This window comes from Plectropomus leopardus, chromosome 4, assembly GCF_026936395.1.
Source record: "Plectropomus leopardus strain MGB_pleo_1.0 chromosome 4, ASM2693639v1, whole genome shotgun sequence".
Lineage (NCBI taxonomy): Eukaryota > Metazoa > Chordata > Actinopteri > Perciformes > Serranidae > Plectropomus > Plectropomus leopardus.
The window spans coordinates 38,221,018-38,233,772 of NC_142179.1; the positions used below are offsets into that span (position 1 = coordinate 38,221,018).

The 12,755-nt window shown below is 40.0% G+C and overlaps 1 protein-coding gene across 1 annotated transcript; it reads right to left on the reverse strand.

The window, feature by feature from the left end:
* Positions 1-6,045: 6,045 nt before the first annotated feature.
* lmo4lb (LIM domain only 4-like b) lies at positions 6,046-12,545 on the reverse strand. The gene is made up of 5 exons (XM_042488214.2): positions 12,197-12,545; positions 10,750-10,988; positions 10,540-10,636; positions 10,015-10,173; positions 6,046-7,368 (listed from the first exon to the last, which is right to left on the reverse strand). Exons 2-5 carry the CDS (start codon positions 10,962-10,964, stop codon positions 7,360-7,362), a joined length of 480 nt encoding a protein of 159 aa, XP_042344148.1. The 5' UTR covers positions 10,965-10,988; positions 12,197-12,545; the 3' UTR covers positions 6,046-7,359.
* Between the last annotated feature and the right edge of the window lie 210 nt (positions 12,546-12,755).

Genomic DNA, 12,755 nt, shown 5'->3' on the forward strand with positions numbered 1-12,755 from the left:
CTACCGTGATGTCACACAAGCACATGGAAAGATTACACTGCATGGAGTTATATCAAGGCAACAAAAGCACATGGCAAACAATACCGGATGTCAACAGAGAGAGAAAAGTGGATGAGATGCGACTAAGGCTCATGCAGCAACTTTTTTCAACACCATGGCCCCCTCGCTGAAGCATGACTTTTCTACCACACTTTACAGAGACATGATTAACCCCTTACATCCCAGATCAAGCTGTTAAACTGGATGGGCAAACATTGTTGGGTGCCATAAGGAGGATGCAAGTTCAAAAAATGCACTGCAGGAATTGAACGATGCCATCAGCAGCAACATCATCAGGCAACCGGATGGAATCGTCATAGTAGCTGCTGATTCTAATCAACTCAACTTTCAACTCAAAGATGTAGCAGGATCAAGGACCAATGAAATTTCTTTTTTTAAACTTTGTTTAAAAAATGACCAATAAATCTACCTTACCTTACCTTGCCTTACCTTAGGTGGGACTTGTAAAGATATATAAGGAAAAACTCCCAAAAAAGAACCCCTGGAACAGGTTAAAAAAAAAAAAAAAACATTTCGGTGCATTACTTTCTGTAGGAAAATGTATGAATGGTTAACTGCTCTGGAGTTAGTGGAAATCAAACCAGAGAGCAGCTTTAAAGGGAAAGTTGGCAGCCATTGGTGGATATTCAAGGTACTTTCTTTGTATATACGAAATTTGGTGTGCTGTTGTCAAGGCAGGTAATTTAAAACTATGCTTGAAGCTATATTCTGATTTAATTGCACATTTCTTAGATTGAGATCAGGGCTCAGGTGTTTAAAACAGCAACATCGAAGATTTTGTGAGTGATATATTTAATCATAGAATGATTTTACTGAAAAGTAATACTACTACCTACATGGGTGGAGTTTGATCTACTGGCTCATTATTATCAAGCTGAGTGTTTGGACTACCAGTGCAGCACTGATCAGCTCTGCAATAAGTCCATCATATGGACCACGCTAATTGATTTTATTGAAAAAAAAAAACCTATCAGCCTTATTAACATCAAACCGATGCATCATTGGAACCACAGTTGGGACTGTGGAGGTGGAGGAGGCGATGCATTTGTTGACTCTGTCACATTTATCTGTCTCTGTGTGTCTCTCTATCTCTGAATACACCATTCCTCAACCGTGTCCAATGGTGACAGCCGTGGGTAATGACAGTCGAACGCTCGCTCGCTCCTCATTTACTCGGAGCTGGCAGTGTAACAGTTCGCTCAGAACTCTTAAGTGCTTGTTAATTTAATATGCAAATAAGTCTCTTGTCAATCTGAATGCATTTTAATGAAAAAGCTGCTGCTTCCACGGGCTGAGGCTCCTGCAGGTTCACTGTGTTTGTGTGTGCAGGAGAGAGAGAGAGAAAGGCCAGGGGCAGGCTGAACAGAGAGCACAACAGAGGTGTGGCTGAAGGATAGCAGCAAGACACCGAGGTTCAGAGAATGGAAGCCCAGATGGCATGTATTGAACATGAATGGCGGTTGGTTGCAGCCTGAACATGTGTAACACATAGAGCTGATGCCGCTGTCACCTCAACTTTGGCCTCCTCTGATCCGCGTAAGCCAGTGTTCCCAGCAGATAGAGCTTCAAAACAGAGCATGGGGTTATGAAAGGGAGCAAACACAAGCATCAGCCTGCACAAACATGATAGAGTGAAACACACACACAATCCTCTATACCCACATCTCTCTGTTAATGACAGACCTCAGCTCAACCTTTGCCTACATATGGGTGGCGCAGTGTGCTCAAAGTAAGGTGAGCGTGTTATTGGGAAGGTGGGGGGTGGATTGCAGGCGGTGTTAAGTCAAGCAGGAACCCTCAATGTTGCTAATTTATTTACAGATTTAATTAGATGGATAGAGCCCTCACAGATATAAGAAAGAGAGGAGAGATGTTGCCAGCGTTACAGCACTTTAATTATGGTAGCAGGCTCCTGATCCCTGCGCTCCACTGTCTGGGGAGCCAGTTAATTAAAATCCTCATTATTTTACTTTTAATTAGTTCCCCCCTCTTTTGTTTCCTTTCACCATATGGCCGTGTTCCGTGGTCAAATTAACGTAATTGAGCTAATTAAGCCGATCACTTTAATTATTCAAAGCGTTCCGATTGGCCAGGAGAACTTTTCTCCCTCTCCCCTCCCTGACATTCCTGTATGAGGTTCAGAGTTGTAAAGTCGCTCTCTTTGTCATCATGCACCTCTGCTCCCATGCTGAAGGCAGTGAGTTATGGCTGCAACATGCCTCATTTTCTGCATGTTCCAGCAGTGTCTCATGTTTCACTCCCATACAATGTGGGGTATGCAGAGCAGCAGCCGAGACCTTGGCAAATTCAAAGAGCATTCAGAAATCATCTAACACACTACGGTTCAGATAAATGAGGTGTGTGTTGGTGGTTGTTGTAGCTACTTCTCAACAGTCATCTGGTGCTTAGTGATCGGAGTTACCATAAATAGCTTTGGCAGCCTGAGCAGCTTTCAGAAGGATTGTCAACACAGCTTAATGCCATATCTTTCAACACACTACCATTGCATTTACATGCTTGAATTTTGAAAATGGTGACAACCAGATGGCGGTTTTACAGCAAACATACTTAGGTTGAGCTCAATGCCTCAGGGTGGACAAGACCTGTCTATCAGCATTCATCTACAGCGCAAACTCCACACACACCACGTCTCTGGCATCCTTCATTGCCAGCTCATCTGCCTACGTTTTCAGTTATGTACAATGTACAATTACTTATGTACTATTATTTATATCCATATTCCAGACGGATACCTAGAGTGTAATATGTAGACAAATACCACCATTTTCACAGTGATTTTGGTGTAAGATTCCAACACCAAAAGATGCCTTGCGTGGCTGCACAATGCACTGCCAGAAGACCAGATGGCACTTGCCTTGGCAGCATGATACGCAGACAGGCGACGACAGCTAGGCAGCGACAGTTGATAACTCGGCATCCCGGAACGTCATCAGAAGACACAGAAGGATACCTAGGGCATAATATGTAGACACGTAAGTCCACTGCAAAGTGGCAACATGTGAAGACTTGGAATGACAGTGTGTTGGTTATATGTCCCTTCGGCTTCTCAGTCAGATCCACCCCTCCCTCTTCCACAGTTCCACACTCTTGTCTAAATATGCTTACTTCTGTCTCAAAAAAAAAAAACCCAAGATGGCGACGGCTGAAATACTGAACGTGAAGCTTCCAAAGTGCACATCACAAACCGATGGATGATGTCATAGTAGCCAGGTCCATTATTTAGAAAGTCTTTAGCTTCACCTAAATTCATTCTAAGCTGATGGAAATTTGATTGTGGTGGTCATAGATAAAAAAAAAAAAAACATATATTTTTACAAAATTAGAAGCTACAATTCACTGTAGACAATTTTCAAAGATATTCCTCTTTTTCTCTTTGAAATTTGGCTATGCAGATGTGTTCATGGTTGCTTTTTTCGTTTCCTCTTGTCTTGTGATGTGTAAAGTTTCAACTCTCCAAATTGTACACAGCCACCACAATCTGCCACAAATTAAGAAGGCATTAGACTTTGCCAAATGCCCTCAACAACACAATTTCAGTAAGAAATGTCACTTCTTCTAGCCCTCCAAAATACTTCCTTCTGTGCCATGATTAGTTAATGTACCACCAAAGTATGAAGGAAATTAAACAAAGGAGCTAGAAACTGTGACATTTCTGTCAACTGTTAGGTCATTGCTTGCTAATTCTGTGGTGGTTTGTGGTGGCAGTGACCAGTTTAAAGCAGTAATACTCAACTTAAGGCCTATGGGTGCTAGGTGTCAAAAAAAATAAATAAATTGATTCACACTGAGAATTGTTTTTCTACTTTTAGTATACATAAGGTGCCAGAGCGCATGAAACAACATCAAAACAGAGCTTGTTTATTTTTAAAAAAAAGTACCAGTAGAGCATCCCTCACACCCCTAACAGAGGCCCTAGCTAAGATCCTAATGTCCTTAAATCCTAAAAATGTCCTAATGTCCCAGAGTTGTCCTAAAAAACCAGAAATGTCATAAAATCGTAGAAATGTTCTAAAATCCTAGAAGCAATATAAAATCATAGAATTGTCCTGAAATCCTGCTAATGTCCTAAAATCATAGAAATGTCCTAAAATCATGGAAACATCCTAAAATTCTGGAAATGTCCTAAAATTTCTAGAAATGTCCTAAAATCTCTAGAAATATCCTAAAATCTGATAAATGTCCTAAAATTCTACAAATGTCCCAAAATCTGTCAAACATCCTAAATTCTGGCCATTTCATTTTGCAAAAGGGGCCCCCAAGCAAAGCAAGTTGAGTATCCCTGGTTTGGAGAGTTGACACATTAAAAATGTGAGCTATGAATGGTTTAATGAATCCCACATGATATAGAAAAGAGGAATAACCACTCTGGTACAGTTTAATGACTACTAATATCCCATTAACATGGCGTCTGTACAAGCTATGATGTGGTATCGCTAAACGCAGTTGATAAGTACCGTCATGGACATGCAGCTCAAAGACACCACAGTAATGAGCATTCAGCTTTAAAGCGGAGACAAATGAAAGTGAAAATAGGAAAAAACTACTAACAGCAGTTATTAGATGGGAGCTGAGCCCCTGTGTTCTCCTGCTGTTCACACTTTACACTACATCTGGCGACACAAGCAGACTGGACCGTCACAGAGATGTGTAAGCGCCAGCACAGCATTCGAGTCCAAACACTCCGTCTGGCAAGTCGTTCCGAAGATCTTCTGGCTAACAGAGCAGCGGATCAGCATCACAAGAGAACTGGGCTGAAGGAGGGCATCCATCTTGGATCTATATCACAGAAGAATCTGGGCAAGAGGGAGGCTTCTCCGGTCCTCTTCCTCTTCATCATGAGCATGTAAAAATATCCTGGCATCATCTTGTGTCTTCACACAGTGTGAGGTGGCGGAGCTCAGGCAATTACACTCATCTGCATGTGTTAATATGATTAATTAGCAGGAATAAACACTTTCCTATGACACAGGCTACATGGTGAGCCACACACCTGCAGAAGCTCTGATAAAAGACAATGCCTCATGGCAAAGAGTCTTTTCATGAGACCTGCTAATTGGCATCTGAAAACGTTCCGGCTAATTAGGAAAAGGCAGATGAGGCTTGATTAGTTTGAATGCAAAGTGTAACTTGTGGTGCGGTGGGACTCGGGAATGTGCCGAGGTTTTATTTCTTCACCATCATGATACAAAGATAATTGTAATTGTGATCATTTGCATACGTTAATGAATTTGCGTGACGCTTCTTGATCAGACGTGGAATAAATAATTGATGCAGTATCAGCACCTACCATGACAAGTGGGACGTTTTGAAATAGCTAAGCGCATTAAGGTGTGAGTTTGATGGCTGCCATGCTCCAAGGCAAGGTGTGAAAGTAGAGCAGATCCTATCGTCTGCTTTCTGCTATCACACTAAGATTAACTCCCAACCTTCGACGCTATGCTGAGACTTGAGTTTTTACATTAAGAAGGCACACAGAGTTGGAGCGAATTAGATGCAGCTCTGGAAAATAATTTTCAGCAGCCATGCGGAGTGGCAGAGAACAAAGAGCTGCAGTGGGAAACAAACCGGTCTGTGTTGGAGCTTTAATTGGAACATGGTAAACAGTAAATACATCAGATTGTTTCAAATGCCCTGGATGGAGAGGGGGCCACTCCCCTTTAATTAGCCTGCTTTCAGATTAGGCTTTATTAGCGGCAGGCAGCCACCGAGCCAGTCAGCCACAGGATATGCCCCAAGTTCAGCCTCCCAAGAGCTCCAGCAGCACAGATACAGGGCTCATGTTTAATTGCTTCTGTAAATGGTCAGAGCTCAAGCCCCTTAATTCCATTCCTCGGGGTAATCAGGCATGTTTTCACCATACAGGGCTAAAGACAGTGAGAGAGACAGTCACATCCACCATGCTGGGTGCCATGCAAGATAATGCCACTGTAATGCCGTAAAGGGGCTTCAAAATGACGCCATTCGTGATACAGGAAAATTATTTTAATAGGATTTTTCTTTTCAGCTCCACAATTTCTTTTCCACACACTGAACAGGCATCTGATAGAGAAGTAAAACTCGGAAGAAAATGAAACCTTCACTGGATGATTTCGGTGCCTTGTGCAGGGCCTGAAGATACAGCAACTTTAGATTTTTGTTTCCTTAATCTTACTTCTGACAAACAATTGTTTTTAACTTTGACTCTCTGAAACCATGAGCAAATTTGCTTTATTTCTTTCAGAAATATTGGGAAGAAGACAATGAGCAATGAAAGAGGAAATTACCCCCAAATTAGCAAGAAATTAGTAAAAAGTAGAAGAAAATGACCTGGAAATGTGTTAGAAACAACAGAAAAAAGAAAACAAAGTTTAGAAACAATAATGGAAATGATCTGGAAGTGCCTGAAATATGAATGCATTTGTAACATAATTATAAAATGTAATTATGATATATATTAATATGCTTTTCCTAATTTTTTTCTTTTAAAAAAATCTGCATCTACTAATTTCTTGCAGATTGTGAAACATTTCCTACCAAGTTGCTTATTGCCTTTTTCCCATGTTTTTGAGAGAAATTGCACCAATTTACTCCACGTTCAAAGATTTAAATACTTTTGAAAGGCGTCTAAAAGCAAGGGAAATGATGTCACTCCAGGTTTCAAAGGGTTAAAAAAGTTTCTGTTGTGGGTTTGAATCTCACTTCTGACTATTTTTAAAACTCATTTAAAGGTCTCCCATGACTGAACATGTTCAGATTTTCTGGATTTGTGCCTGACACCCATCAATGTCATATTCCAAACTCAGTGTGTGAGATCTCAGATGAAGAAATACAAGAGAGATCAAGAGTTCATTAGAAACACTGAGGCTGAGGGCACATGATGCCACACGCCGTAAGCAAAGCTTTGACAGTCACTTTGCAGCAATCCATCAAATGTTCATTCAGACATCTTTTATTCCATCTGCCAGTTGGCGCAGGTTTTCATCGTCATTGTTTTGCTTTCTCTTAGTCCTGAAGAAGCCTTCTGCCAGTGCAGTCCACATAATCTCAAGTCTTTGCATGATGCACAGACCACGTTAACATTGAACACAACATAAATGAGACTCTGAATGCGGTATATAGAGTCTCTGGTACGGTGATGGACGGGGATCTTGGTGAGAAACTGCATCCTCCCCGAGGAAGAGAGGTGAGGCAGAGATGAGAGTCCACAACAACAACAACAGTAGCAGGAGAGGAATAGTGCACCAAAGAAAAGTGAAGCTCGGGAGGGAGGGGGAGGAAAACATGCAGCACTCCTGCCACTCAGCATACCTGCACACAAGACCAGAGAGTGGGACAAGGGTCAGGGTCACTGCAACAACACACAGAGCCCCACAGCTGTTCTTCTGTTATCATATACACATACACACACATAAACAAAACTACATCTGTTGTATGCCTACTTGTGAATAAATAAATTTGACATGCAACATGATATGAATTCATTTAATAGATTATAATAATAATGTGCTACTTGTACAGACCATTAGAAAATCAGTATCTTAGGGATGTAAAGTTGAGGATTTTTTCAGTTCAGTTATGAATTCAGTACAATTTCATTTATAAAGCACATTATCACAAATCACAATTTTGCCTCAGAGGGCTTTACAGCATGCGACATCCCTCTGCCCTTAGACCCTCACATCATCTAAGGAAAACTCCCCTAAAAAAACCTTTAACAGGAAAAAAAAATGGTAGAAACCTCAGGAAAAGCAACTGAGGAGGGATCCCTCTTCCAGGACAGACAGACGTACTATATATGTCGTAAATAACAGTTAAATTACTGTAGATGACAAAATGATATATAGCAAAAAGAGATATCAGATAACACCGCTGTCCTACAGTCACATCTGATCTTTCAGGAGTAAAAGAAGTATTCTGATTTTAAAGTATCATTTTATTTTTTTAATCAATGTGTTATTTAGTGACTTGCAGCCCAAAGCCTGAATCTGGCCCCCAAAAGGTGCTGGGTGGCCTCCCAAAACCATTTTCTGATTCACTTTAAAGTGATTCACACTGAAAATCATTTTTGTACTTTTAAATAAGGTGCCAGAGTGCATAAACAGCATCAATAAAGAACTTGTTTATCAAAACAAGTGGCAGTGGAGGATCCCGCACACCCCCTGATCCTAGATATGTCTTAAAATGTTCTAAAATCTGAAAAACATCCTAAAATCTTAAAAACGTGCTAAAATCCTAGAAAAGTGTACAGTGCTGTTGCGACTTGTCACTCACACGTTTAGTATCCCTGTATTAAATGACGGCAGTGTCATTGTTCTGACTCTTTACACACACACTTGCATTTTGAACTTTGTGTGGGTGTATTTTGTTTATGTACATTTCCTTTTTTGATTTCCTTGTGTGCTTATGGATGCATTTTTTTCTTTTCTTTTCAATAATCTTTTTTTTTTCTAAAGCCTCCTGTGACAGGTGTTGCAAATTAGCATTCCACTACAAACACTAACATCAGGGCATCTAGTGCTTGTGCATAAATGTGCATTTCTAATGCTACTGTGATGTCCATATCAACATCAAATACAATAAATTTAAACTATAAACTATATATACCCCACTATAATTTATGCATTACTATGTAATGCCTTTGAAAGTAAATAAGTATTAACAGCAAAATGTACCAAGTATCAAAAACGATAGTGCTTATTAGTGTTACTTGGCAGAACAATCCTGTCACTGTCATTTTATTATCATAATGAGATTACAATTACTGATACAGGTAAGCAGTATTTTAATGTTTTAGCTGGTCAAGGTGGAGCTGATCTTAAATGAAAAAATGATTTTTAATATTAATCTGAAACATTGAATTTTATATGCTGACAATATGGTATATATGTAAAATATTTATTTCCCATATAATTAACAACAAGGCTTTCAGATAAACATAGCACAGTATAAAGTACAATATTTCACTTGAAAATGAGTGGAAATATAAAGTACACAAGGGCCCCACACTTTTTCATGGAGAAAATTTTAAAACTCAAATTTTATTTATTGATTTTTTAAATTCTTGCAAAATTTGCCCGTTGTTTTTTTTTTGTTTAACATATGAGATTCAAACTCTATTCAAAAATAATTTGAGCTGGAATACATGACGGGAGAGACAAAGCACAGAGAGAAAGAGGAAAGGATGTTAAACAAAACGCTGTCACACATCGTGGCATTAGGTCCACAGCTACAGAAAATAATTATGCCTTTGTGTGGATGTTATCCACGAAAGATAACTGGAACAATTTTAATTACACACAACAAATGACTGTTCCGAAACTTTCCATTATTCTTTTTAATTTCATGACTTTTCCAGGCCTCGAAAATGTCATTGTGAATTCCCTAACTTTTATCATCATATAGGTCATCATATAGTGTACATGTGCTTATCTATGATGATGAAAAATAACATGACTGGTTAAAGAATCTTACCTTTTTTTTCTTATTTTCGAAATGGAGACTTTTTACACATTGAAAATGGCTTTAAGGTTCAATTACAGTAAAAAGTAAAGCATAAATAAAATGTTTATTCGACCAAAATTAACCTCTCTTTTTTCAAGGGTCATTCTGATAATAATAATAATAATGATTGTGTAATATTGTGATACTGCGAAACCGCAATATTTTCTGAGACCCTTGCAACCTGACTCTTAAGTCTTAAGTGTTTTTCACCTTTTTTACACTGTTTCAATTTTTCAGTTCCTGCTGTGACGTATTGTAAGTAAAGACTGTTCACTGCATTTTGAAATAGCATCTATGATATTTTTAGTATTTTACCCACTATGCTGATTAATTTTCTTCATATTAATGACGCGCCCAGCTGGTGCCCCAGGAGGAATGTAAATATAACCTCGTTAACATTAAAGCACAGTGATATTCATGTAAGGAGACTGATTCTGTGGTGTCTTTATTCACCTTCTGGTCCGTCAGCACAGAGTTGCTCTGAAGTGGAGGCAGGTGGCTGTTGAGCAAGACGGCGCCGGGTCTGTCGTGCTCACAGAAGATTGTACCGTTGATGTAATGGAAACGATCTCCAGGCATCAGTCTGTTTCTACAGGTGGCACAGCTGAAACACTACAGATGAGCAGAAATAAAAACAAAGGGTCAGAAATGGAAATGGATCGAATTCTAGCCATTACAGCACAATATACTAAGAGCATCACATCAAGAGTTGAAACAGAATTTTGTCATCCTGAAACTGGATGATAAATGTTTATGAAACCATAAAATCTGTTGAAACACATCTTGAAAGATTCAAAAATATGTCTCAATCAAAGTTTAACAGTGAGTAGGTAAAAGACGGAGGGCAAAATCATTTCTCTCCTGATACTTAGGGGACACTTGTTCCCGCCTCACTGTCTCTGCCCACCAAGTCCCAGATGTTCCTGTCAAACAAGCAGCGGGAGACAAAGCACACTGATGTGAGAGCTGGGGATTTACCTTGAGGTGGTAAACATTTCCCTGCGCCCTCATCACCATTTCGTTGGCTGGGATCGATTGGCCGCAGGCGCTGCAAGCCCCGCTGTGCCCGAACAGTCTGCAAACACAAAAACACAGATTGCTCAGTCTGTGCAGCCTCCAAATTCTAAAATCAGCAGCTTCCTCTCCTCCCTCCTCCCTCTTCCTCTGCCACCTATTTCTTCCTCTCACCTGATGTAGTCACTCCGACACAGAATCATGCCCCCTTTGCTGTAGCAGGTGGTGCCAATGTCCCCCAGCTGGGCCTGGCAGCAAGAGCACTTGAGGCAGCGAGTGTGCCAGTAGCGCTCCATGGAGAAGAGCAGGAAGCGGTCTGCAATCTTCCCCCCACATCCTGCACATGACCTGGGGGCCGGCAGTACGCCTGACGCTTGGCTGTTCACCATGCTGATGTGAGCCCTCAGAGGCTCCTAGACACACAATAGTTTGACAAGTGAGACAGGTAGAAGAGCTGCTATGTTCACTCCTCCACATTTTAAGGATAACATTGGCTCTTGCAGTAATACTTGTCTAATATCAACGATGACAGTACTTTTGTATAAAATGTATACATTTGGCTATGGATATTGTCTTTGCAATAATTACAAACATGAGCTTGTAATAAATCCTACTACACAAGAGTCATTTTAACTTGCTGACAAACCTTGACAAGGCTTCAGCATGAGAGAGATCATTCAGCATCTGATTGTTAACATGGTCCCTTGAAAAGCTCTAACAGGTTGACCCAGACACCAACATACTGATAAACAAAATAGTCTGTATACAGTAAGTAGCACATAAAATCGAACATAGATTAAAAATTGTGTTCACTAAAGCTTTAACATGAATAAATCACAAGTAATCTTATTTTAGATTTGGCAGGTAGACCGATGGGAAAACTGGCTTGATTTCTTTCAAAAACATGAAAAGATGGCAAACATGGAAAACATGGAAGAATTAACATGAAATAAGCAAGAAATAGTAAATAGCTGTAATAATGTTACCGAAAATTATCAAAAAAGGAAAGAAAAGTAACAGAATAAAACAGAAAATGACCTGAAAAAGTGTTAAAATAAAACAGAAACACTATAATAGTTATGATATCTATAATAATAAACTGAAATATATATATATATATATATATATATATATATATAGCTAATTTTCAGGTTATTTGGTAGTCACCTGTTTGTATTCATTTTTTTGCAATTTGCAGGTTATTTTATGCCAACTTCAAACCAATGTGCTCACATGTCAAAGATTTAAATAATGGTAAAAGGCGTCTGAAAACAGCACAATATAGCTGGATCCAGGTTCCAGAGGGTTAATGTTACAGGCATGCAGTCTATGGTGTGTTTTGGTGTGTTTTGGTGTGCGGGGTTGGGTCACCAAGCGAGATCTGGAAGAGTTCCAGCTGTAACAGTAATTGTAACACGAGAAACGTTATAATATGTTTTCTTATGCATAAACTACGTCTCATTAAATTGAGTAACTTAATGATATATCTTAACAGACACGCTGTTTACAGGCAGGAGGGGCTAGCTTAAAAGAAACCTGTAATGCCTCAGTAACGCGCGCGCATATTTAAAAAAAAAAAAAAAACAAAAAAAAAACAAAAGAGTAAAAACAGAGACGTTACCTTCCTCAGCCGTGCCGAAGCTTTCCCTTTCCGCAGTGAAGTTTGACAAGCCGGATAAATTATTCACAACAACCTCGACTCGCTTATAACACTGGGACTTTACATCTTGTGTTCTCCATAGCTTCCTAGAAACAACGCAAAGCAACAGAGAAAGCCCGGGACGGCAGCACGGTGACGGGAATAGTTGAGCAAACTCTCCCCCGACCTCCAGCTCCGGAGAGAAACTACCACATGAAAGCGCGAGGAGGAGACATGACGCAGCTGTTCGCCCTCTCCTCTCTGTTACAGCTGTCTCTCCGTCCACATTCCTTCATCTGTCTCCAACGCTTTTGACAGGGACACTATTCATCAAATTGCGCAAGGGGCTATTTAAATTACCGAGAGGGGACGTAACCGACATGAAGCGCGCAGCAGCCAATAGGAGAGGAGGGGGCGTGTCCAAAGTCAAAATGATTTATGAGTTTGTAGTGGCTTCTTAATATGCACATTCACATCCACTAAGCTCACATTGGGTGTCAGTATGTGTGTGTGCGTGCGTGTGTGTGTATATGCGGTACTG

Excerpts from the sequence above, each read along its gene's own strand:
- lmo4lb (XM_042488214.2), bottom strand. The coding sequence starts at position 10,964 with ATGGTGAACAGCCAAGCGTCAGGCGTACTGCCGGCCCCCAGGTCATGT. Across the intron at positions 10,637-10,749 it reads TGTCGGAGTGACTACATCAG|ACTGTTCGGGCACAGCGGGG; the intron begins GTGAGAGGAAGA and ends TTGTGTTTGCAG. Across the intron at positions 10,174-10,539 it reads GAAATGTTTACCACCTCAAG|TGTTTCAGCTGTGCCACCTG; the intron begins GTAAATCCCCAG and ends GCTCATCTGTAG.